Source organism: Limulus polyphemus, unplaced genomic scaffold (genome assembly GCF_000517525.1).
Source record: "Limulus polyphemus unplaced genomic scaffold, Limulus_polyphemus-2.1.2 Scaffold996, whole genome shotgun sequence".
Classification (NCBI taxonomy): domain Eukaryota; kingdom Metazoa; phylum Arthropoda; class Merostomata; order Xiphosura; family Limulidae; genus Limulus; species Limulus polyphemus.
Window position 1 is genome coordinate 26,349 of NW_013666606.1, and position 17,567 is coordinate 43,915.

The 17,567-nt window shown below is 34.1% G+C and overlaps 1 protein-coding gene across 1 annotated transcript in view; it reads right to left on the minus strand.

Annotated features, from left to right (window-relative positions):
• The window catches only part of LOC106461598 (sodium/hydrogen exchanger 1-like), a 75,997-nt gene that overhangs the window by 8,401 nt on the left and 50,029 nt on the right, over positions 1–17,567 (minus strand). The window contains exons 2-9 of the mRNA XM_013921439.2: positions 16,642–17,102; positions 15,892–16,148; positions 12,403–12,620; positions 8,591–8,793; positions 7,019–7,108; positions 1,522–1,595; positions 1,133–1,348; positions 784–940 (exon numbers count right to left, since the gene is read on the minus strand). Of these exons, the coding sequence (XP_013776893.2) occupies positions 784–940; positions 1,133–1,348; positions 1,522–1,595; positions 7,019–7,108; positions 8,591–8,793; positions 12,403–12,620; positions 15,892–16,148; positions 16,642–17,102 (1,676 nt within the window). The remainder of the gene's footprint in view (positions 1–783; positions 941–1,132; positions 1,349–1,521; positions 1,596–7,018; positions 7,109–8,590; positions 8,794–12,402; positions 12,621–15,891; positions 16,149–16,641; positions 17,103–17,567) is intronic.

The window sequence follows — 17,567 nt, forward strand, 5'->3', positions numbered from 1 at the left end:
CTTATAAACGAGTCAGATCAATGTAGGCCGGTGAGGCAATCACTGATTGGCATGTCCTTAAGCCAATCAGGAAATGTCACAGGCCTACTGACGGTTCTGCTAAGGTTAGTGTCTGGCGAAAAGCTTCAGCAGATATTTCTTTTGCAACATCTCAACCAACAATTGGTCCAGTTATCAACGCTATTTTCAAGTTTTGAACCACTCGACTTTCAAGATTTACATATCTACATGTGCCCATGTTTCCGTTTATCAACGTTATATTTTAAGATCTGTGCAAGAACTCAGCTAACAGATGTTTCCGCATATAAAAGTTATCTTCAAGTTTTGTACACCAAAAAAACTTTTCAAATTAGTGGTATGTCAAAATATTTGGTACTTAGTGGTATTTAGGTAGACTAGGTGTACTTCCGCAGGGTCCACGAAAGTATTCTGTTTCATGAGTAAATAAAACAAAAATTAAGAATAAAAAATAATTTTATTTCTTGCTTTTCAAGTTCGGATGTCATGCTGTGTTGTAGCCTACAGTACGCATAATTATTCTCGTGATTCATAGCATGCGCTCGTTTTACTGACGTCACGACAGTATAAATTGCAACGTTGTGCGTCCCTAATGTTATGCCATTTTAGTGTCTACTGACTGACAGACAACACACACAACACGGTGCGGGTGGTTAAAACAGGTGACTACTCCAGGCGGCCTTCGGCCTCCTTTTTGGGGAAATAACATTCTTCTAGGTCGGATTTTTTTTTATAATAAACTACTAATAATATTCAAGTTCTTACCCTTAGTGGGGGTTTAAACATGGCGTCTGATAGAATGTGATGGAGTTCTGCATCATTCAAATCTTTTGTACTCGGCGAGTATTCCAACTCGCCCCAGTCCAGGTTGATAACGCTGGTATCATAATGTGGAATAGCTGAATTTGAACGGGACAATGGCCTACAGAAACAGAGAGTATAAAAAGTCTTACGTACATACCTTTACAATAGTTCAGAATAGTTTGAATATCTCAAACACTGATGAGTTTGGGATAAAACAAGAGTGAAGTAGTTTTTAATAGTCAGAAAACAAAGGTTGAATGTATATTACGGCATATTCTGGTAGAAAAAAAAAGTACAAAATTTAACTTACTTCGGGAAGCTGGTTTGTGTATAAGAACGGAAGACTGTTGAAAGGGACATTTTCATATCTTTTCCCATGGTAGGTAGCATGTTTCCATTCTTTTGAACTAAGTTCATAGCATCCGCTATGTTCAGCTTGGAATAAGTCTCAAAAATCTTTGGTTCTCGCACATGGTGATCTCGAGTCAAAAACGGACGGATATATTTGTTGTTGTAGTATTTAAACCTGTTAATTACAAGTATCAGCCAATAGTTACAAACACGATTGACTGCAATTTAAGTGAAATAAAACATTCGATAGCAAAAATAAATATTTGTATCTTTCATATCACTAAAGAGAAAATTGTTTGACATGGACTAATTAAAATATAAATACTATTAAAACGTTTCGTTACTTACTTGTCTCGAAGATGATAGTTCCCCATTGGATGTCCAGAGATGTCCTCTATTCCAGCCATCAGATAGTCCATTAACTGCCCCCCAAAAAAGAAATAACGAAAAGGCTGTAATTATGACTCGCGGTATAATAGTAAAATTATGGATAACATACTATTATAGGAGTCCTTAAGACGAAGCAACAAACAAAAGTGTTATTATTAAATAATGGAGAAAAGAAAGTAAATATTACGACGTTCATAAGGTTTCATGAAAACAAGTAAAAAAGAATAGCTTTATCCCTTGACGATAAAGCAAAGCAAGGTTTGATTGTGGCAATCTTCACATGATTTCTGAATAAACACGCACCTTAATTTCAAGAATGTTGAGATCTTGAACCAGTAGTGTTTTGTTGTACAGCATGATCACACGTCTGTATGAAAGTTTTTCTGATAAGCATCTGTAACATGTATTTATAAATAGCTTAAATCCTGCCAAGAAAATTATTTCCATTATATTTACTATTCATTTAAGCATGTCTTTGTCAAAAACATTTTTTTTGATGTCTCCTGTCCAAAATTTTTAAAACCCATGTACAAACAATTGTGTGACATTATTATAGTTTGAAGTACTGGCTTTGTTGTTGTTACTGTGGTCCAGCGCTAACGACTGAGTCACGTGAACGTAAAGTAAATGAGCCGAGTTAAGGTTTTCTATCTAAAAAATTAAAAAATATAATATCTGCATATTTGAGGATTCAAACATAAAACAACTGTACGTTCAAGGAAAAAAATATATAGTTGTAGGTTGCTGCCGCCATCTAGAAATGCTATGATACACTTTCTAGTAACTTTTTTTATTTTTTACCATGTATGTTAGGAATTTTTCTATATACACATGTGTGCACATGGATTAAAAGAATTTGAAAGATAAACCGTTATTGGTAAGGGTTGCAATCTCGCAGTTATGAGCTCAAATCCCAGGATTCTAAATATTTTATTTATTGATTTTCTATTTTGCCTTCATCAAAAGCAATTAAACTACCTGCATTCCTTGTCTAATTTGAATTATTAAAAAATAATTCAAACACAGCAAACTGGTAAAATTTTAAGCATTTACAAGAGTAGCTTTGTTTAAAACGGTTATCTTATTTATGAACTATTGAATCAGATCCCTTTTTGTAAGTGCATATGATTGCGTCACCGTCATTGAGCAAGAAGGGCATTTAGTGTCCAGAGTGCAATTAATTAAATTTGAGCACAGGCAGCTTTTCATGAGCTTTTAATGAATTGTATTCAACCAACCGCATTGGTTAAGATGAATTTTCATGCAATTTAATTAAGTATCGCTATTGTAAGAAAGAACAATCAGGGATATCGGTGACATTCATCTGCCCCCCCCCCCCCCCGGGCACAGCGGTATGTCCGTGGATACTCGTGGTGGATAGAGCACAGATAGCCCTTTGTGTAGCTTTGTGCTTAACTACAAACAAATAGACATTATTCTTCTCCATGAAGGGTTAATTAATACTATCCCGGAATCTTGGAATCTCTATTAGCATAGGAGCTTCCAATCACTGGTTGTTAAGAGGTCGCACTGATGATGACGGAATTTTTTGATAGTTTGTTTTAACGCAAAGCTACACAATATAGACTGTGGGCCTAACTCCCTCTCCCCTAATGGGAATTTTCAGAACCTGTATATTTTCATAGCCCAATATAAGGAAAAAGAAATCTACTTTCTGACAGAATACAATTGCAGCGAAAGTATTGACAAACAACGATATTTACACAGCATCAGATTCACAAGCACATATCAATGAATAAGGATGGTATGGGTAATACTTTTGCTACTAAAAGTTGAAACACCAACAATTTGTCAAAAAATTTTGCAGGTTTTGGAAGGGCTATAAAATGTGATAGTATGACCTTCTAAATGTGATAGTATAACGTTTTATGTAAAGGAACAAATTATAGGGAATGTCTGTTTGTTGGAATAATATGAAACCGATATTTCTATGCAAGAGCTGTAAAGCACATTAGAGTATTTTTTATGGTAAAAGATGACCAAATTTAGGTGCTACGTAGAGAACATTTTATATTCTCAGTGTTTAACCTTATCGTTTAAGTTCAGTACGTAATAACCCCTTTTTGAATTATTTAAGATTGAACATACTTCAAATATCAACCCATTTAATGTTTTTCTGCGAGAAATTTAAAGCATACACAGGCCCCACTTTCACTACAAATGGTTTATGTGAAAAACATTCAAGGATTGTTTTTGGAAATAACACTCACATACTTTCTTCCCGTTTCAGGCTTGAAATGTAAGTATGAGTCCTTATTCTCCAGTTAAACTAAAGCCTTCAAAGCCGAAATCAAGCAAGAGTCAAAAATAGTCAGTTAACAAACGAATATGCACCATCCATTACAATAGAATTAGAACTGACAGTATCATAAGATCTCTCTCAGAAGTTGCCTTTCTTAAGAGAAAGTATCTGATGTCGTGCCGACAGTTGAAAGAGTTGACTTTGTCACTGATACGTACAAAGAAAACTCAGTAAAGGCTCCAGAGAGAAACGGGAGAGGGGTTACAGAGACATTCTTAGTAAAACGTCCCAACACAAAAAATCCCAGAGCCTGGAAAGCATTTATGTATAACAATAAAAATAAAGAACAACTCACCAAGTTAATGTTTGTAGATTGGACAAAGGATAAGTTTGGAGAGAAGATAAAGGACATCACATTATCTTTACCTATGGTAAGGAGTGTAAGGGTATATAGACTGTGCATCACATTATCTTTACCTGTGGTAAGGAGTGTAAGGGTATATAGACTGTGCATCACATTATCTTTACCTGTGGTAAGGAGTGTAAGCGTATATAGACCGTGGATGGAGAATATGTGACCATTATGTAATAAGAGCGCTCAGGAAGAATCTGATACCGAATGGTATTACAACTGCTTCACGCTTCAAGAGAAACTTCAGATAGTTCGGCCACCAGATACCGCTGTCTTCATCTTATTGCTTTCGTTTGTACAGTACATTGAACATACTGTTTTGTTTGAGAGTGGAACTGGAAATAAGATGCGACTACTCAGTGTTAAATCAGTAACACAGAATCACGGCACATATGTATCTAAAGCATTGCTTGCATTACGCACGTTCTCAGGATGTGACACCACCAGTGTGTTTGTCCGTCAAAGGAAAATAAAATATTGAAAAAATATCCCGAGTTTATTCCTGTATCCAAAGCTTTAGGGAATGATTTAGATGAAACTCAAGTACAACTAGAGAGATTTGTTTGGAAATACTCCGACATCAACAAGCTACGCACAGACATTCCAACTCAAGTCTGGTAAGCCACTCTCACATGTTAATGGAGTAGACATCAGTTTGCTGCCACCTTATAGATTTTCACTAGAAATGCATATTCTTCGGGCGAATTATCAGACGTTCACTTGAAAAGCCGCTGACATAGCATACTTTGACATCCCACATCCAGACGAAGACGGTTGGGCCGTTGATGGCAGTAACAATCTTGTGCATGACAGGACTGAAGGCTACATCCTACCACCAGAATTGATTGACATTTTATTACAAACAACCAGTACTGCTGCTGATAATCTGGAGGAAGATTTTAACAATCATATTGACATTAACCAGATTTATGAGGAGAAGCGGACTATGATTGTCTGAAACAGTGTACTTTGATAAAATCTTCACTCATATGTGCAACAAGGGTTTGGAAAACAGTACACTTACTACATATCTTCAATTGTGTGGACAAAACTACGTGTAAACGTTAACTAGCAAGGCCTAATTACTACACCTATCTTTTTAAAATTTTATTTGGTGTTTAAGATATTATGAACACTGAAATATGTGTTTTTCATAAAAATATATTATGTAATTCAGTATTTATTAAATTCTAGAGAGTAATACTGTCGGAACAGAGAAAACACTTGTGGTTAAAATATATAATTTCATTGATCGACAGTACAGTCTAAAATGTACTGATAAACTTTAAACTTATGTAGTTGACATAATTATAGACGTTTTCCAAATTAAATCACGGAAAAATAAGCATATGCGTAAATAGTTCTTACATACAATCATGAGTAGACACGTCAACAATAAATAATTCACGTTAATGTATCATCGCTTTTTAGACTTGCGGAAAAATCTATGTTTAATGATATATGTCTACTAATATCCTAAAACTGCTACGACTGTTTTGTTTTTGGTCTACCAGCAAATCCTTGCCATTAAAAAACAACAAAAAACCTTTTCTGCTTAATCGTGTCTTAACCATCTGGAGTTATTCAAAACAGTATTGAAACGAAGTTGTGTCAATGTACGTGTTTAAAACTCGGTAAATAAAATGTGGCTGTAGCGTATGACAAAAACCAAGTTTTTACTTTTTTTGTAATTAAAAACTGCCAGAAAAATGGATTTATAATACTCACATGATGTACATTTAGAATATATAGGGAATATTTATGTTTCTAGCCCATCTCCTAATAAGCTATTAGGACTCTTTCCACTATGAGGAATCGAATCCCTGAATTCAGCATTGTAAGTTCTTAAACTTACCGTTAACCCACTATGGGGCTAAACTTTCCGTTAATACACTGTGGGCCTAAACTTACCGTTAATCTACTGTGGGCCACACTTCGATTGAGACATTGGCGTTAATTATATTAACCTAAAAATCTGTAGATAATTCATCTTTAGTTTGTTTGTCAATCAAACTGCTCGTGTAACGATAAATTCATGGTTTATTTTAACGTGCAGTAGACCCATACTTGTGCAGTACTAAAATTTATAATAATAACTCCAATGTCATATAAAGAAACAAGAAGGCAATGCATGACCATGATACTGAAAAGCAAAAGTACCTTTATTTACTGTTTATGTGACAAGAAGTATATTTTTAATTTTGCATATGCTGATTAGAACTTTGTTTTAAAATTTTTGTCAAATACTAAGATGGTTAAAACTTAAAACACTGTGTTTATATGACAAGAAATATATTTTTAGTCTTACATATGTTGAATAGTACTTTAGTTTACATTTTGTGTCAAATACTACAGTACTACATGAGCTTACATGGTAAAGAATGGTTAAAAGACTTAAAACACTCGTAAATCCAAAACTGTGCTGAATTGTACTTTAATTTACATTTTATGTCAAACACTACATGGTAAAAGATGGCTAAAACAGTAAAACTTTCATAAATTCAAGATTTGCAAATAATGCCAAGTTGTATCTAGAATATAATCTAAAAACAAATGCTTCTCAGACTCAGATAATCTCAAACACTAGGTCAAGGCATCTGGCTCAAAGATTTGTGCAGTTCTAAAATTTCCTTAAAATAAACCCTGACGATAATAAAGAACATAGAAACTATAGAAACTTTCAAGTATTTGGAAAACGAAACGAGTTGGTTTTGCCTATACTTGCGCTCAGTGATATATACTAAATCCGGTTTCATATCCATTTAAATACGAATACTTACTCTTGTATGTAGTCTTTCGTTCATGGAGAGTTTGGTTTTCTGACTAGTTGACACATTTAATATTCTTACAAGAGGCCCGATTGTCATTCCCTGTTAAAAACAAGAACACTATCTAAATAAGATATTATTCGTGAATAAATATAGAACGATAAGCTGCTTGTTTGCATAGTAAAAATTATTTAATTTCATGTTAACTTCTCTACAGGTTATTGCGCTACTTCAAATACATTACAAATAATATAACATTATTTCAATATACTTTTCCCAACAGATGACGCCACCTTTAATACTTAAGATCTCGCAGATAAAGCTATATATCGACAACAATATACGGAAAGACTTGTTTAAATAAATTAAGAATATTATTGATTTCAGCACTTTATATAGTAACTGTGTTACACGTTAATCTTATAAAAAAGCCATTGTTTAAGTTCTGGTATTACCCCTTCAGTTGTTTCTTTTCATACCCGGAAGTAATATGTGATTATTTTATAGCAATAAATATTGGCTTGGCACTGACAGTATCATATGTTTTTTAAGTGCATACACTAAGACAGCTGGCTATATGTTATCAATATTCTGATTATGTTGCTAACTGAAGGATCTAAGTATAATTTTATTTTTAGCTTTCTGATTTAGTGAAGAGCCTTTCAATGACTTTGATACTGCCTCACATTATCATAGAACTACACATTCCTGCTCTGATGCACAACATTAATATTTTTTTTGTGACATTCTTGTTCCTACCAAACTGAGATTTAGTCTAAATAATGTAGCTATCAGAGTGTAACTAACGATTAACGATTTTAAGATGGATTTCAATATAATATTTAAACAGAAAGTGTTTTAATCACGTTTAGATATATATAGTAAACTTCTCAAACCTTACGTCATATAATTTTCAGGAGCAGTACCACGTTGATTACATAAATAGGCGCTCTATACAAGGAATACAGAGATTAGTATGTTATATTAAAATTATTCTAGAGCACCACCACGTCGTTACAGTCTATGTCGTCACGTCCGGTCATGCTCTATCTGACGACCGTGCAATTTGACAATAGTATATAGCGTAGTTTCAGTTACTAAAGGCTCCGACGTAAGGCTGTCACGGTCAAAGCACACAACTCCGCCCTGCTAGATTACCATAATCCATCTAGTGAAAAAAAACCAAGGTTTCCCAATTTTAATAGAACGATTACATAAAAATCTGTAGGTGCTGCGTCTGGCGACATGGCCAATATGTCTTTGCATGAAATAACATGAATATCTGTTTTTTCTCTACCTACTTGAGGTATGCAACGGTTGAACATATATGCCGTGAAAGTAAATTGTGTAAACGTGACTTTTGTTGCTTTTCCAGAGGGAGATCATTCTTGATTATTCTGCGTACTGTTGTCTTGGTCCCGTGGAAGGCTTTGTGTTCAAAGTTTCTCCCTATTACAAGATGATACACGCCTTTTCAGCTAGACTTTATAGTGACAACCATGTGACTTTCTGAGTTACATATTCAATATCATATTAATATAACTTACTCAACTGCTAGGTAAATTCTTCTTCAAGAATACTTGCCTGAATAAAGACGGTGAAATACACTTCTGCGATTACTGTTGTGACCATCATAGCTTTAGTGGGAATGACATTTTCAGAGATGACGAGGACCAAGGCAAAGGCAACAGCACCTCGAAGACCACCGTACGCCATTATAAACTGTTCAACTTTGTTAATTTTATGCAGTCGAAAACGATTTAGAAACCAAGTTTGTATTATTACACCTGAAAAACACGGCAATAAAACATTATAAAATTCACAACCTATAGAGTTCCATATATTGTTGTTAAATAAGTAATTCGAAATTAAGTGTTTTAAGCGAATGATACTATTGATTAGTAGCTAGTTTCTCTTAGAATAAACTTTAAAAATATTTTCTTCCTTTCAACAAACTGTTAAGTCCCATTTTAATACATAAAGCAAATAAAAAAATAAAAATGTGTTTGTTTCAATTTCGCGCAAAGGTAGTAACGCCTATCTGCGCTAACCGTCCCTATTTTAGTAATGCTAGACTAGAGGGAAAGCAGCTAGTCGACATCACCCACCGCCAACTTTTAGGCTCTTCTTTTGCCAACGAATAGTGGGATAGACCGGACATGATAAGTCCCACAGCTAATAAGACGAACACGTTCAGCGACGGGGATTAGAACCTGCGACCTGCAGATTGAGAGTCGAGCGCTCTAACCACCAAAAAACGAAAGATTAGAGATCTTGTTTCAAACATATTTAATACAGTCTACTCACTATTACACAAAAACTAATTTATAATTAGAGTATTTTAACAGTATAGTTTATTAGTTTGTTTTAAGAGTAAAACTACATGCTTGAATATTTACGCTCTGTTCATCGCGAGGATTCGAATCCGTAAACTTACCCTTATTTATCCACCAGTAAAATTTAAAGTTAAGCATCAGTTTCACACTGTAATATACAACATAGTTCACGAACACCAAATTAAGAAATGTTTTTAAAGAAAATTCATAATAGCAGACAATTGTTACGTGGCCCACCATAATACTTTTACACCCTTTGTATGACAGTTGACCAATAAAATTCAAATAACGACGAGTCACCAAAGAAAACCGATTTTTCGACACCGTCTATGTAATTTTTATTAAATGGACATCACAAGCCATCAGTTTTTGATGGTGTCTCACTACTTACGAAACTGTTTAGCAGTAGAATTGGTAACATGAAATTATAGAAAGTCAAGCCCTAAAAAACTTGATAAAATCGTGTATACGAATATATCTAATAACAATAAAATAAAGGTTCAGTGCATTAAACATATAACACACGTAATTAAAGTAACCAAAATAATGTAATAGTGAAATGTCATGTAACTTACAACAGATAACAAAAAAGTGATACTAATCAACAATAAAATTGTTTATTATTTCCTTAATGAATTAAAAATATGATTAATTAAGTAACACGTGAGTAAATGATAATTGTAGTTATGATACTTTTGGAAAGGTTGTAGTATTCCGAAAAATTCTAGGTCCCATAAATGGCAACAAGTACACTATTGAATTTTCCACTAATAAAAGTTCGCGTTCAGAATGCGGAGAAACTTCATTTGTGAATAATAAAATTAAACAGTTTATAAATTCCTGTAATATTGAAAGAATTCTATTATATCTATATGAGTTGTGATTTTACAACTTCGAAATTTAAGATGTTTACTTTATTTGAAAAATCTAAATAAAACGTTACGTTAACGATACTTTTACTTAAGTTCAAGTAATATGCATGTTTTGCAGTAAACGAATTTTTCCAAGGGTGAATTCTGACGAATAAATCATGTAATTTTAGTAGTGTAAAACCTACAAAATTCAGCAAAATAATATTGTCCCTATAGCTAGAGGAATGACTAAAATGTGAAGCTTTATTGCGAAAGAAAATTATATTTAAAGTATATAAAATTCGGCACCTTGTGGGCTCAAATTACTCCCACGGGTATGCCTTGGATTTACTCGAAAATATCACATATTTATTCATACAATTCCGTTAACGTGAAAGTCTTCAAAATTTCTGTATGGTTATTATGGTGTTGTTAAATAAAGAACTTACAGACATACCTGTTTACTACAAACTTCCTTCTAAGAAGGAATTACTGTAGAGATACATAACGCGATTTGGTGTTTGTAATCAAGCACAAAACTACGCAATGGGCTATCTGTGCTCTACTCACCACGCGTATCGAAACCCAAATTTTAGCGTTGGAAGTCCGCAGACATACCACTGTGCCACTGGGGTGGGGGGATTTGGTATTATTAGCTGCCTATAGTGTTTCATCAAGTGATTTGGCTGTCTTATCACATTGTCAAAGGGAAAATAAGACTTACACTCTTCGTTTCTCCAAACTCTAGGAATTTACATTTCTAAAACGTTAATTATATTAATAATTTGTATTGAATAATATATGTTATCTGTATTTATTAGATACAAAGTTCAATTAATATACGATGTTCTCATCATGCAGAAGAAAATTGTCTTGTACGAGCATGATACACATTTTCGTCCAATGTTTTCCTAACTACTTATCTAATTTAAACCTAATGATAAATAACCAGAAAGTGATACGATCGGTTTAAATGCTAACAACAATTTTTTAACTACCCTTGTTGAGAACACCATGTAAGTCAACCATTTTTTTGTATGTTTAAAACGTCTGTTTTAAGACAGGTTTGTCCTGAGTTAATACATGTTTGCTTTATGCGTCATTGTATGAACCGTGTTGGATGTGTTGTGTCCTGATTCATAAGCAGTTGGAATTTTTCAATATTTATTAACACTTTTAACAGTAATACTTTATTTAGTTTTTCGAGTTTAATCTCCAGAATATAGTTATTTTCTATATTAAAAACAGTTGCGTTAACTCAGAATATTTAAAGCCATATTTTCAGAAAAAAATGTTAATGTTAATATTGGACGTGTAAGCCCTTGTGATATGCCATCTAAATATTTTCAAAATGTGATTCAAGAATTCACTTATTTATTTTATGTTTGTGTTCTAAGTTCAATGCGTGTAAAAATAGTTTTCAAAATTTATTTTGACTGTAACAAATCAATGTCAATAGTCATTCTGCTCAATTACAAAATTCGTCAATTGTGCTGGACCTGTGGCAGCTAAAGCGCTACTTAAAAACATTTACAAGGAAGTAAATCAGTGTTGTAACATGCCACAGGTATTAAAGCAAGGATGCTTTTTAAGCCTAACAAAAATGGTTGAAATCACTATAATTATGAGCGGTTCTATAAACTTTCATTGAGAAGGAAGTTATTAGAAAAAAAAATGAGTAAAACTTTTAATGAAGTAACCAATTTAAACAACAACAATGAAACACAGTTACGATTGAACAGTAAGAAATGAAAGCTTGCTAAATGAACAAAAACAGTTTTATATGAACTGTTTGTTTGTTTGTAATTAAGCACAAAGCTACACAATGGGCTATCTGTGCTCTGCCCACCACGGGTATCGAAATCCGGATTCTAATCGTTATAAGTCCGCAGACATACCGCTGTGCCACTGGGGGGCTTTATATGAACTACTTTTAGGTATTATTCTGTGGATACGAATTCTTGATTCTTTTTTTCTTAACAAATCCAATTTGCCACTAGACTATTTTAATGAATCTTATACATTGTGACATCTTGAGCCTGTAAGTGTTATCAGTAAAAGTTATAAAAACTTTGCAACTTGAATATATACCAATGACACCCCGCACTCACACCTGGTTACTCGATACAAACTAGAAGCTAATGAATCTTTAAGGTAATTCATAGTTTAATATGTTACACGAAACAACTTTAAACCTAAATGAACTTACCGATCGCCCGATATAGTGTACAGAACAAAATGGTCATTACAACAAACCATGTGTTCCACTCGTGATCGTCGTTTACAGTAGAAACACCCAAAAACAAAAATATAATTGTTTCCGAGGAACTTGCCAGCATCTTCATGGTGTACTTGACAGTCACGTGGGACTTGTAGGATATGTTTTCTTCTACGTAGTTCTTCATTGTAATACCACAGAAAGCCAGACTGCGGAAATAGGTGACTGTTTAATGAAAGTTCTGAACACAGTAAATGACTAAGAAAAGGTTTAGTTTGGTTGTTGTTAAGCGCAAAGCTACACACAACGGGCAATCTGTGCTGTGCCCACCGTGGATATCGAAATCCGGTTTTCAGCGTTATAAGCCTTGAGACTTGCCGCTGAGTACTGGGGAGCCTTAACAAAAGGAAAACTGTTATATGAATGAAAAACTAAATATCCTTATACTTACAGCGTAAATAGCCAAGATTTTTAATATATTATAAATAGAGAGTGAAAAAAAATCAATTCAACTTGTGTGAATTGTGTAAAAAAAAAAGTTCAAACAAACTGCATAGTTTCTGTTTATTTCACTTTCTAACATGCGCTTGTTTGTGAAAAAAGTTTAGTTTTAACAGAAATTACTGAAATATCATGTTCACGCGATAGGGGGTTACTACTGAGGGATAAGAGCGATTTATAAAAACAACGTTCCACGGCTCGTGTTGTCTGTGAAACTTCCCGCATCGTCGATCGTGCCTGTCAGAAGAACATAATTACGCACTATTTCTCGACACCGCAATTTCCATTGTAACAAACTTCTGCGAAGAAGTCAAGGTCAGCCATAAGTTATCCGCGACAGCATTGCGCAGTCGATCCAGGGGCGCCAAAATAGATATTGCAATTCGCAGTTCTTGTCAATTTTACAGGGGCAGGGGCACAATTTTATTTAGGCCGACTCTGTGTCGAACGGTCGTGAATTCGCCCGTGAACAATACGTACATGCTAAAATGTTGCCCGTGAACAATACGTACATGCTAAAATGTTGCCCGTGAAGTCACGACAATGTACTAGAACATGCAAATCTTTCTTATAATGGACACTTAACCTTCTTTAATATGAGAAAAAACATGAAACATCCTCATTATATGATAATAATTTTTTGTTTTGAATTATTATATCTAATTATCAAAAAATATACTTTTATTTTGAGATGATCAGATTAGCCGGAACTAAGTGTTATTTTAACTTTCATTTTATTCTTGCGTTTCATTACAGAATTTTCAAGGGTAAAATTCCAACTATTGAAAAAAGAACAACAATAAGTTTTAAGACATTGTATAAATTAGCACCAAATACAGCCTCCAAATGCATATATAGCAAGCAGAGCTATTTAAACTAACTAACGTAAGATAGCCGCTCTCCGCTGTGGATTTCAAAAGCACCCTTTTGATTAACAGAGGCCTCAATGTACCGATCAAGTTTCTCCAATATCTAAAATTACTTCTAGAGTCACCCCAAGGGGAGGGATCCGTGTCCGGAACTTCCTTGGTAGAGGTATTCCTAGTCCACATAGAATAGAACAACTCCAGACCACCCTGAGACCGCATGCCAAGTTTGGTCTTGCTACTCCAAAACCGTGGGAGGAGCTCGAGGATAAACAAATAAATTCACATAAAAGTTAATTGATATAGGATAGTATAAATGACTGAGCAACGTTAAAGGCTTTTTAGTGCCGGGATGACTAACCGGCAACATTTAGAAAATATCACGTTTTGGCACATTTCACAAATTGTATTTGAAATTTACGCACAGGCTTGAAATGTGATTAAAATCGGCGTTGTATTATTTTTATAATACCTATTAATTTTACTGCTTGAATTCCCCTCCATCCCTATTCTTATGGACCTGGGTTTCGAACGCTTTATCGGGTCATATATTGACAATTTATCTAAAATTCAAAACCTAAAATTGGCACAACTGCCGAAAAGGTTGGCTTTAGTGTGTATTGTATGCATTCCATGATAGATGATGTATATTATAAAATACATAAGATTTATATATTTCATGAATTATATCTGCCTGTAACCTTGACTGGTATAAAAATAACTTGTATTATTATTTCGATAAAACCTACTCGACTTCTTAAGCAACGATTTGTCCGAGTGTCTAGAGCTACTGGAACGGAATGCTATGGTGTTTGTTTTTGGAACAAAACCACATTGGGTTATCTGCTTTGTTCACTGCAGGGAAACGAATTCCGGATTTTACCATTGTAAGTCCATAAACTTCCCGCTGTTCCACTGGGGGACGGACTGGTACGGAATATCAATGGTACATAATGGTACAAAAATAAATTACTCTGCCAAAACTCGGTAGAATAAAAATGTTTTAAAGACAGGAAAAATAAAAACCATTGTCGTTCAAGGTTTAATTTTGTATTACTTCAAACTAATCAAGAAATGGATAAAATGCCCAAACAAAATAAGAATCGTATCTTTCATAAGTTTATAGTTACAATCTGTTTTCAGAAAACGCGATAATTGTTATAAAACTTTTTCAAAGCTCGTTTAGTTGTTATTTATTGCGCTCTTGATTTGAATAGGAAATACTATAAACTGCATGTAAATGCTAAATATTTTTCAGTTTTAATTCTGTTATAATAATTTGGTTGTTGCTTACTCTATAAACGAAGCAATAATTATTTAGAAAATTACTTTATTCGATTCTCAGTATCATTACTAGGTTCAGTGATTTAATTTGTCTTTTAGTGTATGTGTGACGAACATTCTTATGTTTTGTTTCTTTGAATTTATGCACAAAGCTACACAATAGGCTCTACCCACCACTGGTATCGAAACCCGCTTCTAGCGTTGGAAGTCCGCAGACATACCGCTATGCACTAAACAGATTATGAAAATAATACCCTTATATAAAGGCGTTGTTCAAGAAAACAACCCAGAAACGTAAAGGTGCTTACTGAAATTCTTTGGTGTGGTGGTAGAAAAAACCCGTTATTTTTCACGAATACTAGTTGTGTTCGGAGTGATTTCTCAATGTGGGATTTAAATATTGTAAAAAGATTGTCAGCATATTTTTTATTAAAAACCAACTTCAGGTTGAACTAAAAGGTAGTAGCACTTTTTAGGGGAAAGAACTATAAAACTAAACATCATATGAATTTTTTGAATGCATGTAAACGTCTGAAAATAATTCCTGTTTTTTTTTAAGTTTGCTATTCTAAACTAACCTTATTCCAGCTTGTCTTTTTCATTACTATTTCAATGTTGAAATTCTAAAAAAAATGATGAGTGAAAGCAAAGATGAATATGTCAAGTAAATGGTATAAACCGACTTTACTATTCTTTTCAGATATTTAGTCCAATAAATTTACATTAAATGTTAACCTGATATTAGATGTATCCCCCGGTCTGAACTTTCGAATGTTTTGCATTATAAACTGACCAAGAAAATGTGTACAATTCTGATGGGAATACTCACGCCACAATTCCAGAAAGGTGAAACAACTCAGCATTCAAGTAAGCCAGATAGGCCAAAACAAAGACAAACAGAGGCTCGATGATCCTCACGTGATGAGAAAACCGGGAGATGAATGCGGCCAGTACACCCCAAATGATTCCGATGAGAGCTCCACCTAGCGCTGCCACGAAAAAAGAAGCAACTCCAGCGATGTAATCGATGGTAATGAGATTTTCTTGCCCCATTTCAGTGTATCCCTCGAACATGTGATATAAAACCTAAATAAAAAAAATATTATGATTTTCAAATACTCTCTTTTTTTCCCCCAACAAACTCTAATGGAATGTTTTTAGCTCGAAACAAATGTACTTGTTTCATAAATCACATGTACACATAAAACGGGTTTTCATCACGCACAATACATTTTTGAACAAAGTGAAAACCTGTTTTATTTGTGAATTTTACCTCCATTTTTAAAGACAACATCGCAAGAATGTCAAAATATTTTATTATTTTATAGTATCTGAAAAAAATTACCTCTTTTGAGTTTTGAAACAACCTAGTAATAAAACATTTTGTGCACGTAACTGATACTCAGGAGCTCGTTTTCTTATTATTTGTTATTATTGAACTCGTATTATCAGTCGTTGACCTATTTAGATGAAAAACACCATGTCTTCTGGAGAAATAAAAATTAGTGTTTGCAAAGTTAAGTAATTTCATAATGTAGCGCCTCCCGAATTATCACAACACCTTGAAGTGATTACTCACCACTGTGACTGCGTCATTCAATAAAGATTCTCCAAACACCAAAATGTTCAGCACTTCATTCACCTGGATTTCTTCAAAAACTGCTAAGACCGCTACAGGATCCACAGCCGAGACTATCGAACTGAACAAAAGAGTGTCCAATAGAGGGAGCTCCACCCCGTATAGACCAGTCAAACCAATAGCCCACAGAGATAACCCGATGGTCAAAGCATTCCATACTGTTCCTACCACGGCATAAATAAGAATGGAAATCATATTGTCAAAAAAAAGTCGGTTGGGCATGAAGTAGCCAGCGTCCAGAATGATAGGCGGAAGCATATAAAGGAAGAAGACATCTGGAGTGAGGTGTTCCACGCTGTGAAAGCCTGTGTAGAACAGAAGTAGGCCAATAAGGACACCTACAACAATAAGCAGACAGCTCTCCGGACAAATGAGGTGGATCTTTGGGGTTACGTGAAAACCTGTAATAAATGCAAATAATTATAACGAGTGGACGTCATCATATGTATTTTAAACTGTTAATTAAACACAATGCGCTTATATCACTGAACCTGAGTAAAATTATAAATGTTTATAAAGGAAAAGTATTGTGTTAAAGTTATTGAGACTGTTTCGTGTTGTTTGAAAATGGCAATAAAGCACAAATACTAAATATGATTCATAAAATGGTGAGACCACTGTCATTCTAAAATATTAGAAATAACCGAAACTTCTGTAAGTGACTGAAAATACTTCATTGTCCTATAGAGATACTCACTGATTCATAAGTCTCAAAGAGCTCTGGTTCCTAGCTAAAGAAAGCGGAAACATCTTTGTTATGATAGATCTGGATCAGTTAAGAATATTGTTTTATCCGCCGGATACTTTGAATTTTTATAAAGAGCAAAACTAGTTTCTGTATTATATCTGTTTAAATTGGATCTATT